The sequence below is a fragment of the Equus asinus genome, chromosome 6 (genome assembly GCF_041296235.1).
Source record: "Equus asinus isolate D_3611 breed Donkey chromosome 6, EquAss-T2T_v2, whole genome shotgun sequence".
NCBI classification, from domain to species: Eukaryota; Metazoa; Chordata; class Mammalia; order Perissodactyla; family Equidae; genus Equus; species Equus asinus.
Window position 1 is genome coordinate 95,227,594 of NC_091795.1, and position 20,092 is coordinate 95,247,685.

Below are 20,092 nucleotides of genomic sequence, written 5' to 3' on the forward strand. Positions count from 1 at the left end.
TGGCCTGTTTATAGCTTGATCAGAGTGAGGAATCCCTGCCTAGGGGAGAGAATGGCAAAGGGGGATCTTGCAGGAAAATAAGTGAAGCCAGTGGTCTGTCTGTTATTCTTCTGTGCTCTCTAAGCAATTCCAAGATGGCTTTACAAGGTAAGGGTCAGGAGGGCGCAGCGGCTCCTGGTGCCTGGTAGACCCACACCTGAAATATCATCCTCGCTGCCTATCGTGCAGCCTTTTATTTCTCCAAACACCCAAACGTTTTAAGAGCTCAAAGGCATCTTGGTGATAGTGTCCCACTAGCCCGGTCAGTAGGAAGAGGAGGAGTCAGAGAGGGTAACAACCACATTCCCTGGTCAGGCAGAATCAGACTCGAACCCAAGCCTGACCTTCTCAGGACGCTCATCGAATCAAGGCTTCAGCACCTTGCAGTGCCTCCCTTGACGACTCCTGGGGGAAGTTTCAAGTTTCTCTGTAGGAACTCAAACCCACATAGCACTGCGACAAAGCATTTTCACTGTAAATACCTGGGGGAGGAACACCCTTGGAAAACTAGCTGAGGAAGAAAAACTCATAGGACTGGGATTCATTCTACCCCCTGGAAGACAGTGGGAAGAAGAAGAGATGAGAGCTTTTTTCAAAGATGACAACGGACTATGGCAAATTTATGACAGCGCCTCAAACCAGACTCAGTAAACCTTCTGGGTATCAGAGGCTGGAAACCCTTGCCTGAAGATATTTATTTCGCATTAGGTACTAGAGCAAAGATACTGATGGAATCTAGGCAAATGACAGCCTGCTGGAGCGTTCACACAAAACCAGACTCACACAGACCACCTTCCCACACGTCTGAGGAACACAACAATTCATGCTTGGTAGGTAGGTAGGCACACTTACCATCTACCAACCCTCCTCAGTGCCTGAGCTGTTGCTAAAAATGTGTAGGTTTGGCAACGCTGTGGAGTTGTTCACAAGTCTGAAATAAACGGTTCTACATAGGTCTACTTGGGGCTCCCACAAGGGGTGACGGAGGTGACGGGTGAGCTGAGGGAAGAGCTCGCACCCACCTCCACCTGTGCAGAACTCAGGAGAGCTTAGCGAACTACTAAGTGTCAATCACTTATTGAAGGGTGACATACTGCTTATTATGGGTTATTGCCTCAGAAAATGGCAAGGCCTAAAATCCTCCAAGTGTTACCTAGCCACTGGCTGACATCAGATTATACCATCAAGGTTTTTCCCTTTAACGAAAACTTTTTATTGTTCTCTAGAGGCAGATAACCCCTGTAGTGATCACACTGTAAACTATAGTCAGTTCTCCACATTCACACCACCTTGTATGAAGGAAGGATCTGAGACCAAGCTTCGATGAGAAGGGTAAATGAATTTGGGGGCCTCACTAGACTGAGTTGGGACACAGGGTTCGAAAGAGGATAAAGTCAGTTTTTATTTTACAAATCAGTCTAGAATCTGAAGAACAGAACAAACAATATCCTTCCCCCACAGCACAGTGCTCAACACTCTCCTGTAGCTCAGTACAGCGCACATCAGAAGAGGGAAATGGGGGTTCAAGAGGAACCCCCCCTCCAGCCTCCGTCTCTTCACCTCACCCAGCGAAGCCAAAACAGTAAAATTACCTCACGAGTTTGCTGTGAGCATTAAACTATCTAGTAAGTAACTTTCTAGCCCTCAAAAATACAGTCCCACAGACATCGTAACAAGCAGCCAGCTCGTGCTCAGGGAGACTGAGGCAAATAAGACAGCGCCCATCTTCCTGAAATACACGGTCAAGTCTTCTATCAATCTCACTCTAGAGCCCAAACCCCTAGGGACTTCCTTTTGAAAGCCTTTTGAAAAAGGAGCTGGCCCCTTCTCTCCCCCTAAATTGTAACCCTGCCACCAAAAATTGCCAAGAACAAGAGGCCAGCAGCCTATTTTCTTTAGGATTTCTCACTGGTCCTTTTCTTTTTTCCTAGGGGACGCTGGCTGAACGTTCACCACAATAGACGGTTCTGTGGTAATCCCTGTGTGTATGCCGGAAAAAAGAAAAGCAAACAGAAGGGGAAAGACCAATTCTGTGGTGGGGAAGACAAACCAATTTCAAAAACCAAAGTTTCAAGGGCCCTGCTGAAGACCTTACCACTTTAGTTGTGCAGCATTTCCAACATCACCCAAATTAGGGAAACTCTGACAAGAGAATCATCCTTTTTTTAGTTAAGTGAAGGGATTCAGGCTTGAGGACTGATCTAGTATAACCTCCTTGCTTACAACTAGGAAAACTGAGGCTCAGGGAGCTGAGGCGACGTATCTGGGTTTACAGACCCCACGAGGAGAGCAGGGCCGTCCTCGAAGTCAAGTCTCAACTGGAGGGACCGGCAGGCGAACAATTATGAGTGGAAAGAGAAAGCACATATGTCACTTGAAGTAAAGTCATTTCTCTTTGAAAACCAATTCTTTAAAAGGCACTGTTTGAAATGGGATGGATGCCCTAGAAGAGAGTTTAACGCCATTTCTCTGTGGTGCAGCATCTGACAAACACACTTACGTGAAATAAGGTCAAAGCACTTTTTCTCCTCAGGGTTGGTCTTCACTTGGCAGGTTAATAGGTTGAGCTTTGCAGGAGGCCGGTTAGCCTGTTTAAAAAAAAAAAAGAAAGAAAGAAACAGAGCTGGGTGGGAAGGAATAGAAAACCATAATGCGTCATTCCCCATTAAAACAGGGCAAGATCAGGGGTGTCACTGGTTTGCAAAGATAGCTTTCAGAAGGCAGATTTATGTGGGAAGGCATGACAGAGGCACATCACAGCAGGTCCCTCAATTTCAGCTCCCCAGAGGGCAGCTGTCCCTCCCGGCAAGGGACGCTGAGTGGCCCACACGCCCATCCAGACACGGGGACAAGCAATGATCGTTTGATACTGATGGCGGTGGCCTCCTTGGGATCAAAATGCTCCATGGCTAAAGCTCTGAGACATTCTGTCCTTATTTCTACTGACGACAGAGGCAGTTGGCGGGGTGACTTGGGAACCCAGCTCAATTTCTGGTGATCTTAAGTGTTTTGCTGTGTGTAAACACTTACTTCCAGGGAAAGTAATCTCACAGCACAAAAACGACAGAGAAATAAATTTCTGTTACTTTCTGAAGTGATGACAGATAATAGACTCACAATCCTAAATACCAACCATCTGTCACTCCAGTTTCAACAAAACCCACGTCATTCACATCCGTATCTCCCCCAACATCCCACCTGCCAAAGCGGTAACAAGAGATCACAAAAGATTTTTGTCAGAGATGTGTCAAAAATGGCTATCTTATTACCATTTCAAAAACTACCATATTTGGTCCAAAAATGCAAAAGGCAAAGGATAAGAAGATAATTTTAGAAAAAACTTCTGAATGGTAAAATGCCTCTCAGAAATCTTGGAGAAATCTCCAAATATGAATGGGCTTATCTTACCTCTTACCAAGCTACTAAAGAAAAGATCAAACAAAATGTCTTTGACTTCAGTTGTTCTTGTTGGCCCCTTCCCGTGGCCAGTAGGTGTGTCACGAAATTGTAACAGCTTGGATTTGGGACCGAGGTACACATACACAAGCAGCTACACCTGGGCAGACCTGTGAGACCCGCATGCATTTACAGACCTCTCTCCACTAAACTCCCAGAGTCAGGGTGAGGGAGGGTGGTCTCCATTAAAACAGGACTGATCCTTGCACTGTGAACAATTTGGGTTGGACAGAAGGAAGTGTAGATACGCAGAAGTTGGATGAATGCGCAGTTGTAGCAGACCCTCCCGGTGTGTCGCCATGTTGACCTCATCTCTTTGATGGAAGTCACTGGATATTCTCTACAACCTGCAGATGTCTAACAGAGTCCCTAGATCGTCGGAAATCGGTATTAGAAGACTGCAAGCTCTGCCTCATCTTGCAAACCTTGACAATTCCAGGTAAAACACAATCAATCCAATTTTGGATCTTTACCAATGCAAGTACCTGGCTCGTCCGGGAACCAACAGACCAAATATTACATTTCTGCAGTGCCAAGTAGGTGCCCACACTACAGATGCAACCAAACGCTTTGCCACAGCTGTGGAGCCCAGAGAAAGTCTGCGTCTCCCGTGACCACACAACGGCATATGCGCATTTAAATGACGTTCTTGGCCTACTTCCAAAGTGCTGGAGTCCGCTAAGTCTTACACACAGGAGCAGTAGAAGGGGTTGGTGCACTTTGGTAAGTACAGAAACACTTTCGTGGACAAGAAGATGATTTTGCATAATAATAATAATACCTATATTTATTCAGCTATTATTTATTATTATTATTATTATATTATGTGCTTGTATGAGGCAAGCACTGTTCTAAGCATTTTTAATGAATTAACTCATCTAATTGTCCTAACTGCCCTTTGAGGTAGGAACTCCAATTTTATAGATAACAACACTGGCCCAGACAGACTAAATAATTTGATTGAGCTGATACAGGTTGGGAGCAGTGAAGCCAACACTGGAACAAGCCAGCCTGGCCCCAGAGCCCAAGCTCTTAACTGCCACTCCCTCTTGCCCTCGGCATGCTTTCCATGGAAAGCAGAGTGACGACCTGGATGGGCTGTAAGGATCTTTCAGTGCAGCAAAGACCCATCCTGTGAATTAACCCCCGCCCCCACTTCCTCCCTCTGACTTGTATTCCCTTTTTCCCTTGCGCTACGGGGAAAGTTGCTCGTTTCTGCTGAGACAACTACCCACAAAGACAGATCCCTTACTTCACAGTGTATGAACACAAAATACGGAAAAATATTGAGTGCCTATATTTGAAGTAGGAATAATCATAAAGGCACAGATGTGGCTACATATTAAAAAATGATGACCCTAAGAATCAGTCCACAAAACACACAAGCTGACCATCTTAAGCAATATCAGCTGTTCTAAGCTTTACATCAATAATTGTTTGCTATTTGTCCATTCAGATTAAGTATTAGCTGACAGCCAAGCTATGAGAAAAATTGACGGGAGAAAATTTTCAGAGAAATAGTCTATCCATTAAACTCCCTCCCTGCTGCAATTTGGGAAAAACAGTAACATCATTTAATGCAGCTACAGAAGAGTACTAGCTAATTCATCACATAGCAGTGCTCCTAAGAGCCTAATCTGAGAAGCCCCGGTTTAGTAGAAAACTCAGGAAGGAGAGAGAAACAGACCTACAGACTTAGTGTTGGTGCAAAGGCATGGATTCTTTGTGATACTTAATCAGGCCGTTCTATTTTTCCCAACTTGTCGGGCCTTTAAAAGGAAGTTTTTCTTCTTCTTTCTGCATGATTGATGATCATTTAAAAAAATTTTTAGATTGTGTGAGAACCAGCGGACATTTCTTCCAGCTTAACACAGTCCCTAGCCTTTGGCGGTGTGGCAATGCTATGAATTTGGCAAAGAAGATACCTAATTAGGGTTATTTTGTCCCAAGGATCACTTCTTCCCAGTGCCAGAAAACACGATTAGCCTTGGCTAACGGGGAATACCATCTTGGGCTTTCACTGAATTCATCCCGGATGTTAGCATTATCCCTCTGCTAGAGTAGAGAACACAACAATCTCATTTCCCAAAGGCTGCCAGCTTCCTGGGAAGAAATCAGTTTTGCTAACAGTGCAAATACACCCTGTGCTACTTCTATGCTGAGTGCCAGGTACTGCTCTTAGATTCCCATTTGCTCAGTCAAGACTTTGAAAAATTGCACCTTTTCCTGACAGTAAATTAGCATACTCAGGGAGATGCTGGCTAAACAGGTAAGCCACACAAGGAGCCAAAACAAAACAAAGCCACACAAAAAAGGCATCTCTCAACTCTGGTTCTCGGTAGCGGCTAATGCACATCACCGCATGCAAACGCTCTGTGGATGCGGTAGCACAGGGCGTGTCAGGATTCTGCCTTCCAGAGCATGCAGAACAGAAAGGAAAGAAAAGGAGTGCTCTGCTCTAGAAGGAGGGCTGCTACATGAACCCACTTATTTTCCTGGCAAGACAGAGGGATGGAGCCCTCACCTGCCACTCCTCCAGGTAGGAGGGAATGGCTGCTCCGGCCGCTACTAACCTAGGCTGCGAGGCAGGATGAGGCATCAGGAGAGCAGAGATTCCCTAGAGATGGTTCCCCCAAACACAAAGGACTTATTCAATATGCAGGTGATGTGACAAGCTGAGTTGTCAGCAAGCTAGTGAAGCTAGTTATAACTGTACTTATCTGCCAAAAACTGGGGCAACCCGTCGACATTTAAAGAGAACTAAGCCTCCACGTCTTTTGGGAGGAAGCTCAAGCAATGGAAGTGATGGGAACCAAAGTTTATGCTGCCAGCAGAGGCTTACCAGGCCTGTTTTCATTTCTGTTGTGGAGGGAGGACCGCTCTGGCTTAAGCTGAGACCCTGGGTCTAGGGGAACACTTTAATAAAGCAAATATACCAAACGACTTAAGAGCTGTAAACAAGCTTGAAATGAAACTCAGTCTTATTTTATGAAATTTTCTGGACTGAGGCAGTAAACCTGAGTTAAAACAACCGAGTGGAAAACAACTTGAAAGCAAATCACAGAATCACAGGTGTTTAGAGCCGGAAGGGAACCTGGCCATCATCCAGCCTAACATTCTTAATTTTAAAGAGGAGTGGTGACTGAATGAATTTGCTTCCCTTCCTCTACAGCACTCATATGCAGACACACACGCATGCGTTTATATGGGAAAAACATACATCAGGATCCAAACTGCACGGTCCCATGAGTGACGAGGTGATCATAACACCAGTGAAGGCCGGATTTTGGAAAAGAGAAATGACCTTTACTTGCCCAGGCAAGAGACACATTCAATTCCCTAGACCAGAGGTCCCCAGAGATCCCTATAGATGACCCTTGATATCTGATAGCTCTGATGTCTCTCCTTTCCAAAAGCACAATCAGTGAAAGTGAAGAGAGCCCCAGTGGAACACAATCCACACTGCAGGGCCGTCCTTCAAGTAGGGTTTTACTCTATTTCCTTATTCCTAAGTACTGAGAAGGGCTGTTTCTCTGGAATCCCCTTTGAGCCAGGACTTTCCCATAGGGGCCTCAAAAGCCCGTCTGTGCTCCTGCCCAGCTCCACCTGTCACCAAGGGAACTGGTGGGAGGAGGGAAAGTAAAGACGAAGATCCAGGCTATCTCCACTACCATCCACTCAGAGGACTGAGGCTGCTAATACACACCCAGCACCCGGCCTCCTGCTTGGGCAACAGAAATGCAAGCCACCACCAGTGTCTCAATAGCAACAAAACAGCAACCAACTCAGCCTTTAGACTTTTTCAAAAATCTCTACCAGCCTCCGTGGCTTTCACCAGATCTCGTCACACCAGGAAAGCTGATAACACGCCTCTTGCCACCGTGGAAAAGAGGGTTGCGGTATGAAGGGCTGTGTTTGTAACTGTGGTTCAAATCCCTGGTCTCCAAAAGCCAGATGAGTAAATCATTTAATTCTGATTGGTTTTTAATAGGCTTAACTTACAGGGCTCAGTTTTCCTGCATGGGAATTAAACATGGGATGATACAAAAAGGACTTAAGGTTGGCGCAGTGTGTTAGATTTCTACAATAAAATTACTGAAATCTCTCTTCTCTTAGAGTTCTGATTCCCAGAGTCTTGACCACTTAAACGTTTTTACTTTAATGGAGAAGCAGAAATCTCTCCAACTGCAATGCTCAATTTCTAAAGACAAACGTAGCTGGGGAGAAGTTTGCTGGGTTTTTTCGTTTCTGGAAATCAAAGGCTTTTAAATAAAGACCATCTGGCTCATCAGGTATTCCTGACTGCTCTTGTGAAGCACCACGGCTCTCTCTGGCTGGAGACAGCCTGAGAGGGTGCAGGCGTGCAGAGGGAAAGGAAACCGAACAAGCTTCTCTCAGCAGAGGAATTCTCTAAAATGCACCCTTAATGCTGTGACACAGGCAGAACCACCTGTGTCCTCTCACTTCGCTATGTTCTTCACTCACATGTCACCGTAGCAGACCACAAATTAAAAGAGAATACTTACCGTGCCATGGGAGATGGTCAGAAAGCCATTTTTAACAGAACATTTCCTTTTCTGCCACACTTTTCGGATCCTTACAGATAAATGGGAGAAAAATAAGAGTTCAGAAATTTTCGACACAAGAAATAATGAACACACGTGCAAATTCCAGCAACACAGTTCCACGTACCCATCGCTCTTCTTGTAGAGGTTGCCATTCCGCTCGGTTCCGTGTTCTTTGTTTCCCTGAGGCTGATGTAAGCTATAGGCTGTACTCTGGCGAATTTGTAAATCCTAAAAACAGTCAAAAAGTTGTTTTTAATCCTGTCCAGATTTCAATTTTTAAAAAAACAGTACATAAAGAAAACTTAGCCCCTTAACTTTATCTTTAAATTATAAAAATTTCCCCTTCTCATTACACCAAAAAAGGGACAAAAAATTTCATATCCAGGAACTCATAAATGCCACCTACTAGGCTGGAGAAGAAAATGTCAAAAATCAGTATTTCCAAACTGGCCGAAAGAATGAGCCACCTGGAAGTTACAGGTTTTCCTTAATTATAAGCCTTGAGTCCCTGATAATTGCAAGAAGCTCCTAGTGTGGCAAAAGCAGTCCTCAAAAAGGAAGGTGGCACGATGTGTTGGAAAAGACAGGGCTTTCAAGCAAAACACAAACTCACCGCTCTGCCTCTTACTTTTGGTGAGTTACTTAGGCTCCCTGCCTCAGTTTCCTCCTTGGAAAACAATACCCAGTAAGGATGGTAAATACCGGAAGGCTTGCGTAAGATCACAGGTGTGAACACGGCGCATAATAGGTATTGAACCACATTCCCTTCCTGATCTCATCAATCCCAGCAGAGGGCCCCGAGCTTAACCGCCTCAGCCTCAGGGTCGCCATCCGCTGGTCAGTGGAGAATCTGGTTGAGTCCACCACAACTGGGAAAGTCCAGCCTTCAGGTTCTTAAGGGCAAGGACCAGTGAAACCCTGGACATCCAACAGGTGCTCCACTGTGTTTAATAAGTCGCAGCAGGAGTCCTGAGCTGAGAGCGGAAGGGGCTGCCAGTGCTGGCCCTGGAAATTCTGACAGATGTAAAGGAAGCAAAACATGAACAAAGAGTTCACAGGTCAATCAGGCAGGGTTAAGATCTGCCTCTATCTGTTACTGAGAACCCCTGACCCAGTGCCTTTCATAATAGAAGACAGAGAAGCACAATGAAAAGTGATTTGCTCAAGATGCAGAGCTCGTTGGAGCCAGAGGAGAGAGTGAGGAGAATTCTGCCTCCCACTCTGACGCTCCTTCCCTGACACCATGTGCCCTTACCAGGGGATGGCCCAAGAGACGAGGGCCAGTCTCATCCCCACCTTCAAGCAGCTGACCACCACTGGGGAAACTAGGCACTGCCCAAACAATGAAAGAACTAATGCACGACAATCAATGTGATCCCAACTGCGAATAAGAGGGTTCAAGAAGTGAAGAGTTGGGGGCCAGCCCTGCAGCCAAGTGGTTAAGTTCGTGCGCTCCTCTTCTGCGGCCCAGGGTTTCACCGGCTCGGATCCTGGGCGTGGACATGGCACCACTCATTAGGCCACGCTGAGGCGGTGTCCCAAATGCCACAACTAGAAGGACCCACAACTAAAAATCTACAACTATGTACTGGGGGAATTTGGAGAGAAAAGGCAGAAAAAAAAATAAAAAAGTGAAGGTCCAATGGAGAAGACCACAGGAGAGTCTGGAGGAAGTGGGCTTTAAAGATGAAGGTAAGAACTGGCAGCGAATAAGGGGAGAGTATTCAAGGCACAGGGGATGCACACAGAGGCACAGAGAGAAAAAGTGGCAGCTGTGGCCACCCTCCAGGGAAATAAGGACACAGTGTAGCTAAGATAAAGTGGGCCAAGTGGGAGAAAGGACAGATAAGTTCGAGTCAGAATTGAGACTTATTTGAAAGCAACAGTGAGCCATCTGGACTGAAGCACAAAAGTTTTCAATTTTCATGAAGTCCCATTTATCTACTTTTGTTGTTTGTACTTTAAATGTCACATCTACGAGATCATTGCCTAATCCAAGGTTGTGAAGATTTATACCTATGTCTTCTTCTAAGAGTTCTATAGTTTTAAGCTTTTACATTTAGGTCTTTGATCCAATTTGAGGTGTTTTTTGTTTTCTGGGGGTTTTTGCTGAGGAAGATTTGCCCTGAGCTAACACCTGTTGCCAACTTTCCTCTTTTTGCATGTGAGCCACCACCACAGCATGGCCACTGACAAACGAGTGGCCAAACCTGGGTTGCCAAAGTGCAGCATGCTGAACTTAACCACTAGGCCACTGGGCCTGGCCCTGAGATAACTTTTTTATTATGGTGTGAGGTAGGGGTCCAAATTTCTTCTTTTGCTTGTGGCTATCCAGTTGTCTCAGCATCATTTGTTGAAAAGACTATTCTTTCCTCATTGAATTTTCTTGGCATTCTTGTTGAAAATCAATTGACCATAAGCGTAAGGGTTTATCTCTGGACTCTCAATTCTGTTTCATTGATCTATGTCTATCCTTATGCCAATACCACACTGTCTTGATTATTATAGCTTTGTGGTAAGTTCTGAAATCAGGCAGTGTGAATCTTCCAACTGTGTTCTTCTTTTGCAAGATTGTTTTGGTCATTCTGTTTCCCTTGCATTTCCATATGAATTTTAGAATCAGCTTATCAATTTCTGCAAAAAGACAGCTGGGATTTTGATAGGGATTGCACTGAATCTGCAGATCAATTTGGGGAGTAGTGTCATCTTAACAATATTAAGCCTTCCAATCCATGAACATGGGCTGTCTAGCACTGACTTTTTTTTTTTTTTTTTTAAAGATTTTATTTTTTCCTTTTTCTCCCCAAAGCCCCCCGGTACATAGTTGTGTATTCTTCGTTGTGGGTTCCTCTAGTTGTGGCATGTGGGACGCTGCCTCAGCGTGGTCTGACGAGCAGTGCCATGTCCGCGCCCAGGATTCGAACCGACGAAACACTGGGCCGCCTGCAGCGGAGCGCGCGAACTTAACCACTCGGCCACGGGGCCAGCCCCACTAGCACTGACTTTTTAACTCTGAAATATATATGAGATAACAGAAAAAAAAAATTTTCATCTGAGAAATCAGTAATGTGCTCAGGCTATCCATTATTGAATTGACAATAGAGCCTGAACAAGCAAACTCCAAAATAGGAGAAATGTCCTCCTTCTCCACAGGGACTTCATGCAGCACTCATGCCTCCAGACAACCAGGGCAAACAGCTCATTCATCAGAGGAGGATGGTCCCAGTTTCCACATTCTCTCAAAAGGGCTGTCTATTAGCACTGGAAATTTAGAGCAACCCCAGCTTTAAACATCACTGGGAATAAATGCAATGAAGGGGAAATGGAGAAATACTGCTCACCTATATGAATCTGTGAAACACTAAAAATAAACCCATCAAAGACTAAGCTGTACAACCAAGAAATACATCTATTGATTTGGGGAGAAAAAAAATCCTGCACAAAGTAAGTGGTGAAATCATGTGACAACACTGCTAAAAGTGTTCATGCCAAGCATATTAATCAGGACTCTTTATAGGTCTAATGAACAGGATAAAGGACATTCCTCTTTTCAGCAGAATCAGACTCTATGCCAGAAGTTAAGGAAGAAACTACTGTGTCATTCTTTAGGCCAGGCATTTCTTTAACCAATTAAAAAATGCAGGCAAATCTGAAGCTATAAAATTTCAAATTTATAAATAAGAGTAATATAATCTGTTGAACAGAAAATCGAACCTGCTTTAGAACTAATTATTTCAGCATCTTCAAGGTGACTTCTAGGTGACCCAACAAAAACAGCTTTTCTGTACCTGTTTATATGGGTGTTTTATACAACACCTGATCAAGTGAAGGGGTCACAAAGGAAGTTAGCCCTTTCATAATCAAGATTTCCGGTTCATGGAATATAATCCAAGGAAAAAGAGCCTTTCCTTCTGGGGGAAGAAGAATCTAACATACAGACTAGGCATATATAGGCAACTGACCAGGGGGGATCACATTGCCCTGATTCTCGGAGACTCTCCAATATTCTGTGCTTCCCTAGGAGAGCCAAGGACGACCCAAGACTTGGTTGAGAAAGCCTCGTCGTGTGGAGGCTGTATGTCTAAAGCACATAGGGTGAGTGGGCATTTTATAGACCTTCAGAAGGCTCTCAAAAAGTTCTATCAATGTCCACATATCCTCTACCCTGTGACATCCAGACTAGTTCTCAGATCCCAGGCACTGCCCATGATCTTAAGTTTTGTGTGGCCTTATGAGTGTTAGCCATCAGGTCCATAAACTGCCCAGATGAGCATAAGACTTAATATCTGAAATCTTCAGGAATGGGGGGAAAAGGGTGATGTTGCACATATTACACAAATACAGGTTTACTCATAACATCAAAAGTATCTCCAAGCTTCCTAGGACTGTAGAACATCAAACTGTTACACTTTATCTGTCCACCTCTCAGAAAGTGTGTGTTCTGACAATTCTTGTGATGAACGGATTAGCAAGGAGTCCCCTCTAGATGCTTAAAGTTTCTCTGCCAAGGGAAGACTGTGATGTCCGACTCACTTACCATCTTCCCAAGGTACGACAGGTATGTCCACCCACATGGACACAACTAGGAGCTGGAGGCTTTGCTAAGCAAGCACTAAGCCACAGTCTAAGAGCAGTGTTTTAAATCTCATTACCACCTATTCTCCATTATTTCTGGGTACTTTTAAAAGAGATTCTAACATAAGCTATTAAAGTCACATAACATAGCTCAAAGAGAACAGACTTGCAGTGGAACAGACCAGGGTTCTAAACTCTGGCTCCGACACTACTCAGTGAGCTCCAGCAAGTGCATTTATCCTCTCTCTCTCAGATGCAACCCGTAAACGTGGCTAAATACTACCCGCTCTGCAAGGCTGTTGTCAGTATTACTGGTTGCACTTGTAGAGTGCCTGGAAAAACCTGAGAAATGAGACAGATCCTCAACATAGAGTGAGAGGACAGGCGGAAAAGTGCTGATGAAGGCCTGGAAAGGGGAAGGGGGTGAGTTGGGGGAGACCCAAAAGGCCTGAGTCAGGAGCAAGGGGATCAGCCTAGACTGGGGTACAACAGCTCCTAACTCAGAGTGGGGAGGAGGGCAAAAGTGGACAGCAGTCATGAAGACAAGGGGCCAGATGACAAGCCAATGAGGTGGGGGGTGGGGCGGTCAAGTGGACAGAAGGATCTACTGGAGACAACACCTCCCACATCCATTACTGTTCAACCACCAAGAGGTGGGGAATTGGGTCTTTCTTGGTCACTACATTTCTTCAGCATAGTCTAGGAGATCAATATTTGGCAAATGAATGAACCAACTAGTACCTGTTTATCAGGACAATGTGTTAAGTGCTTTACAGAAATCTTCTCTTAGATCTCGTAACAACTCTCTGAGGTGGCAGTGTCATTCCTGTTTTATAGATGAAGAGACCAAGGCATGGAGAGGTCAAGTAACTTGTTCAATGTCATCCCAGTAGGAAGTGGAAGACCTAGGATCAAACAGTAAATCCACGCTCTCCTGATCTGCTAGAAACTAGCTACCCAGGTGAACTTCCTGTCCCAGTCAGAAGCTGGTCCACATGTCCCCACCTGCCAGGACGCTGCTAACTCTGAATCATGCTCCAAACCCTCATTCCTGACACACGCCTGCCCAACCCACACTGAGGAAACACTCATTCTTGGAGCTGACCTCCACTAGAGCTCTCATCACACTGTATCCCAATTATTTTTCTATCCTCACCCCTAACTGTGAGCCCCTTAGAGGAAAAACTGTATCTATCTTATTCTGGCGTGTGTGTGTACAGTGCTGGGCTTAGGGTAACTGCTGAGAGAATGGCAGCTGAACGTTCGAATCGATGAACACATCTTTCCACTGAGGCAGAACTGAAGGCCAGTGCCAGGCCACCCAGGAGGCAGGGAAGTGGACACCTGGCCAGAAGGTTCTGATTAAGGCCAGATTCAGGCATGACGAGATATGCGAGCCCAGACCATAAAAGTCCGAGTCAGAAGAAAATTACAGCTGGTATGGGCCTCTGCTACCAGGACAGCACATCCTGTTCGACCACATCCTGCCAGCCAAGGACACTTTAAAGGGGGAAGAACAGCTGACAGAGAGACCACACTTGAGATCTCCAAAGTGGAAAAAATCACTGTGGTTTCAGCACCTCGACCTACCAAGACCACAACCCAGAGCCTGAACCCTCCCCCCAGGTGCACGGTCTGGGTTCTCAACATCAAAGAGCAGAGAGCCCACATGCCAATAATGAGGCTTTGACAGAGAATTCGGCAGCCCTGCAGTGGGATCTTCCTGGCAGAACTCCACTGAGATGGTCATTTGTGGGATGGGGAAAGCAGGAGACGGTAAGGCTGACAGGGCAAAGGCTCACGCAAAAATGAGCAGTAGTGAAGGGTTTTAACTTTGTAGAGGGGATCTTTTCCAAACAGTAAAACTATGGTGCATATACAGGTGTTCACTGAACAATTTTTAAACTTTCTTATAAGTTTGGAAATTTTCATTAAAAAATTATGGAAAAATACCTCTTTACAGAAAGCAGAAATTATCAAGAACAAAATATGAATTTCAGTGATTCAGAGGTGTGGGGACACGGGGATCATAATGGCACAGTCTCCTTTCCAAAGTGTAGCCCTAAGTGACAAGGAGTATCAGCCCAAAGTCACAATATGCAATGGCCACGTTCTTCACTTAGATCAAAGCTTGAGATGTACACGAAGGAAATAAAAAGGAAAGTGGCTCCTACTAACCATCAACACAGTTTCCCTGGGGCATGTTACCTAATATTTATGAACTGCAATTATGTAGTTAGAATCTTTTTTTTTTTTTTGAGGAAGATTAGCCCTCAGCTAACATCTGCTGCCAATCCTCCTCTTTTTTTTCTTTCTTTTTCTTTTTTTTTTTACTGGTCCTGAGCTAACGTCTGTGCCCATCTTCGTCTACTTTATATGTGGGACACCTGCCACTGCATGGCTTGCCAAGTGGTGCCATGTCCGCACCCGGGATCCAAACTGGCGAACTCCCAAAGGGGAACATGCGCACTTAACCGCTGTGCCACCGGGCCGGCCCCTAGAGTTAGAATCTTTTTAACACTGAATAAAATCCATCAACACCTTCAGTTTTCGAAGTCACAGAAGAGAATCCAAAAAAAGGGAATGAGAGCCTACACAACAACAATGCCCAAATGTTTAATTCTCGTTGATACTGGAGGGACACAAGATAGACGACCGATGATAAAAAGTATTCTAAAATATATAAAATTTAACTTCCACACATTTGCTTATTACTTGCACTTGTGTTCACAGACTGTCCAAATTATGGAACACCATCATCAAAAAGCAATGCAGAGTGTGATACAGAGAAAATATAACACATTCACAACTAGGAGATTGACGAGTTCGCTCTCTGGGCAGAAAGCCCAAGCAGAGCAGTAAACAAGGCTCACTGACCCTTCTGTGCAGTCTGGGCAGGTGGGCTGGTCAACAAACCCAGAGAAACAACAAACCATAAAAGACTTCTGGTCTGTGCTGGAAAATCTGTTATGCTTTTCTGCAAAGCTATAAATAACCAGCTTTCTGACAACAGCCAGTTTTCCCAAACCTAATTTTGCACAGCCAAAGTAAACACGGCTCTTACATTGTGCCCAAAGCACTACTGAACTCCATCAACCACTCTCCTGTATTTTAAACCTGAGTTCCACTTCGGGGTTTGATCCTCCTTCTCAGACAGGAGCTGCTTTCGACCATTCCCACCAGTGCACTGGAGAGCTGGCTGCCTTGATGGCGTTCTGCCTCCCACATTAGCACTACTTCTTCTAGTTACAATCAGGCCACTATTTTCTCCGTACTCAAGTTCTTTTTTTTTTGTTTTTCTGTTTATATCCCACATTTGGGAATATCAAACTGTCAGAACTTACATTCTATCGATTGGGATGAAGTCACCACACTGTGGGTAATTTCTAGCACTACATACAACCTCAATCTGCTAATGTCTCACTTAGCTGACCCACTAAATGAACAATATGGTACTACAACCTGACGGCCGGAAAGGCACAGAAGGCGGGAGGGCATCCTCAAGCTGCTCAAGGTCTAGCTAGAGAAAAAGCATCTGTGCACTTGAAGACACAGCCAACAACCCGAAAGGAATAAGCTGTGATTGAAACAAGTCTTCCAAACAGAACGTGCTATATGAACTCAGATCACTGGGGCTCAGGTGAGCAGAGGCAGCTCTCCGGGGGTGGGGCTTAAGACAGACTAGAAGCACATGGAGAATTCAGCTATGCAGTGGAAGGGGAAGGCGAGCTGCCTCATTTTCACAAAGGAGTGACAGCAAAAGCTTAAACCGTAAACTCGGAAAACTTCCATTTCACTAATACTTAGGCATTCAAATTCTTTAGGCTTTAATAAAACCCACTGCTATTGAAAGAGGAAACGTGAAAATTAAAAATGCTACTAGCCATTAATATATACATGGAAGAAATATCTATTTTTAGAAGTTCGTGAAGAAAGCATGCAAATTCTCCAATTTATTAAAATACTGAACTACTTACTCTCCTAGACTTCGGTCACAAAAGGTAAATGCATTTGGGAGAAAAACAACAATATTCAGTAATAGTACAACAATTTAAAACAAAATAGAGCATGCCAAACCGCTACTAATGAACTTTATGCTCTGTTAAGTAGTTTAATAGAGTTATTTATCTAAAATCTACTATCTATACATTCAGACACATTATAGACAAAGAAACCAATTTATGTTAAATTTCATATTACAGTATCCACACTGTAGTGATTATATCATAAAATTACCTTAAAAATGTACTTTTTAATAGTTTTTTAATGAGCTCCCCAAATACTAATTATCACTACAAATGTGCTAGTATGTTCAGAAGTGATTATATGAAAGAGAACTAAGGTTTTCTGCCCACTGGAATGCAGCTGTAAGGAAATCTGTCTCCTGACATTTTACGGAACACAGTCTCAGGGCTGAAAGATTCAGATGTCACCCGTCACCTGCTGATGCCCACAGGGGCAGAGGCCACGTGTGTCAGGCAGGGGAAAGCAGAGTTCCAGGTAGAAAATCAATGGCATGAATAACCAGTGTCTGTGCGACAGAGACACTAAGAGCTACTCATCCAGCAACTGACAGCGCAAAAGGTTAACACACTACCAGTTAAGGCCGTGCCTACTGTACATGCTCCCCACACGAAGTAAGCATATTTAAAAAATGGTTTTATAAAACCAAACTGAAAGAACAAATGAAATGTTTTGGTGCTGCTTGATATAGCCCCATTCCTCAGTCCCAAAGCCTCTGAGACATAGGTATAAAAACACGGTCTTTCAAAATTAAACCCCCTCACCTCTTTCTGTTCAACCTGCAATGCCGATTTCAAAATATCTCGAAGCTGTATCAGCTGCCTTCTTTCTTCGTCCTGGGCCTGTTTGATCTTTAAAAACAAAACAGAGCGAAGCCTGACTGAGGTTCGGTGAGATGCTGGAGTTCACAGGGCATTTCCACATGAATGAAATGAATGCCTCTGTCACTAGTCAAAGCCTCCCCAACCAAGACAAGACAGAGGACAGGAACCAGGACTCGGTACTCCGAGCGGCACCACAGGGCTGTTAGCCTGTGGCTGTGCACCATGCAAACACAAGGTTAGACGGAAGCAACACTTAAACGAAAGTGTTCGCTGCATAAAACCTGTTTCAGCTCTAACATGGGAGAGAAGCTACTTACTGTGTGCAGATCTGTTGAAAGTGTTTCAATGGAAGGTTTGAGGCTTTCAACCGCTTTCAGTCCGTCCTGGAAAAAACTAGGGGAAAAAAGGAGAAACAAAGATTGTGTTTCATAAAAGAGGAAACAATTTTGTTAGATGGAGAAAAAACTTCTTTAAAGGAAAGTGACTGAAATCATTATTTAATTCCTGGGGGAAAAGACTGTATGAACTGAACGTTAAAATCTCAGGCAAACCAAGAAGAAAATGTCACTCAAAACTATGCGAAGTGAATAGAAAAGGAACTGCAATAAGCCTAAGAATTTGTCATTTTTCTTGACTCATATAAAATGAGCCCTAAATTTTCAGTTCATAATGGGAAACAGGACTCTACTGACAAAGTGCAGCAAAGGCTTTGGTTCAGGAGTGGAGGAGTCTGGGGCCAGGAAAGCAGGGGGTGAAAACAAGGATAAGACACTCAAAAACTTTCCTTGACAGGCAAGAGCTAAGTGGAAAAGAGAAAGAATGCAGGAAAAAAACAAGCAAGCTCGCTGCACATGAATGGCATTGCCCCATCTGCAGAGTAGGAACCGTGGTTGGGAATCTGAGATCAAATATCAAAAGGAGTTTTTTTTTAAGGCTCAGAACTCAATGCTTGTGAAGTCATTTATAACAAGTGATTCAGGAAATACAATAGAAGCTAGACAAGCTTTTCTGCAGCAACAGTAGGCTGATGTTCAGCACTGCCTCTGAAGCGTGTTGTGTATAACCCTTTTGAGAGAAATGAAGAAAAGGTTTCTCAATGCGTGCAAGACCTGTAACAAAGCCTGTAATGTCTACGTGATTTGGGCCCTGCCTCTGTCTCCAAGCTTCAATCCACACCATTTGCCCTCATTATTCACTAGGTCCCAGACACATCAGCCTTCTCTCTATTCCTCTGTGGCCACCAAATCCTTCCTGCCTCAGGCCCTCTGCACATGCTGTTTCTTCCATCTAATGGCTTCTCCCTGCAGCATATCTTCTGTTTCGCCTGGCTGATTCCCACTTATTCTTCAAATTTTAAGTTAAATATGGCCTCATTACTGAGGCCTTCCATAATCCCCTACTTTAAAAGAGGTCTCCTTGTTATATTCTCTCAGAGCATTCTGTCTTTTGCTTCAAACACTTACACAAATGCCATTATGTATTCATTAGTGTGATTATGTAAAATATAATTCCCCTGGTAGACTTGAAGTTCTAGGAGGGCAAGGACATGGTATCCACAAAGCGTGGCATATTTCAAGCATACAATATTTGTTGAATGAAGAAATAAATTAATGAAGGGAAAAAGGAGAGTCTCCAACTTCTGCCAGTTTATTGTATACTGAGGAGACTACCTTCAAAGTGACCTGGGTCTCACATGTGTTCATGCGAGGTGATGCTTATTAGAGTCAGGTGCCACTTAACAACCTTTCTGTCAATGAGGGGACCGCACAGGCAACAGTGGTCCTCTAAGATTAGCGCCACAGAGCCTAGGTGTGTAGTAGGCTGTACCATCTAGGTTTGTGTAAGTGCACTCTATGTTTGTACAATGACAAAATCATCTAAGGATGCATTTCTCAGAACGTATCCCTGTTGCTAAGTGATGCATGAGTGTACTTTTAAACTCGGCAACCATCCTGTGGGACTTTCCCATATCGAGTATGTAATAAACAGGAGGGGTTGTAAAAACAATGCAGCATGACACTTAATAATTCCAAGGAGGAAGGAAGGGGAAACCTACAGACAGGATGTGGGTTACAACCATTACTAGTTAGTTAGTGGGAATCATAGAGGCTGGACTACTTGAATTTTCTTACCTTAACCTTTAGATATATGCCTAATTCTTTATTTTATATTTTCATTCCTGTATTCTACCCAACCCATTTTTTCCTGAATACAGAATATGCTTCTGGTATAGCAATTGTGTCAGAGGTTATAATGATATCTCACGTGTCTGCTTCCACTGTTGGGGCAGAAATGCCATGTCTTATGCATCTCTGTGACTTGCTCTCCTAGTACGTGGCCAGCACACAGCAGGTACTCCTTTTAAATGGAAAAGGAAATTTGGAAGAACAAACCCAGGAGTGAGAAACCTAGCTTTTCCCTCGTCATGAACTCATCTGGTTCTTGTTTTGTTTCAGTTCTATTTTCTCTTTTATAACTATTTTATTAATCACTTCAAATTCTTGTGAAGTATGTGGGAAAGAGACAGAGAGAACACTAGGATAGGGAGCAGGAAAAATACCACAGGAGATAACGTGGAAATGGTCCTTCTCCTGGGAAAGGAAGCAG

The 20,092-nt window shown here is 44.1% G+C and overlaps 1 protein-coding gene across 10 annotated transcripts in view; it reads right to left on the bottom strand.

Annotated features, from left to right (window-relative positions):
* ASAP2 (ArfGAP with SH3 domain, ankyrin repeat and PH domain 2) overlaps window positions 1-20,092 on the bottom strand; it is a 177,223-nt gene that overhangs the window by 42,320 nt on the left and 114,811 nt on the right. For all 10 annotated transcript variants that reach the window (XM_044771922.2, XM_044771918.2, XM_044771926.2 and 7 more), the window contains 5 exons: window positions 17,803-17,878; window positions 17,426-17,512; window positions 8,188-8,291; window positions 8,022-8,091; window positions 2,540-2,627 (listed from right to left, as the gene is read on the bottom strand). In XM_044771922.2, coding sequence (XP_044627857.1) covers window positions 2,540-2,627; window positions 8,022-8,091; window positions 8,188-8,291; window positions 17,426-17,512; window positions 17,803-17,878 — 425 coding nt within the window. The remainder of the gene's footprint in view (window positions 1-2,539; window positions 2,628-8,021; window positions 8,092-8,187; window positions 8,292-17,425; window positions 17,513-17,802; window positions 17,879-20,092) is intronic.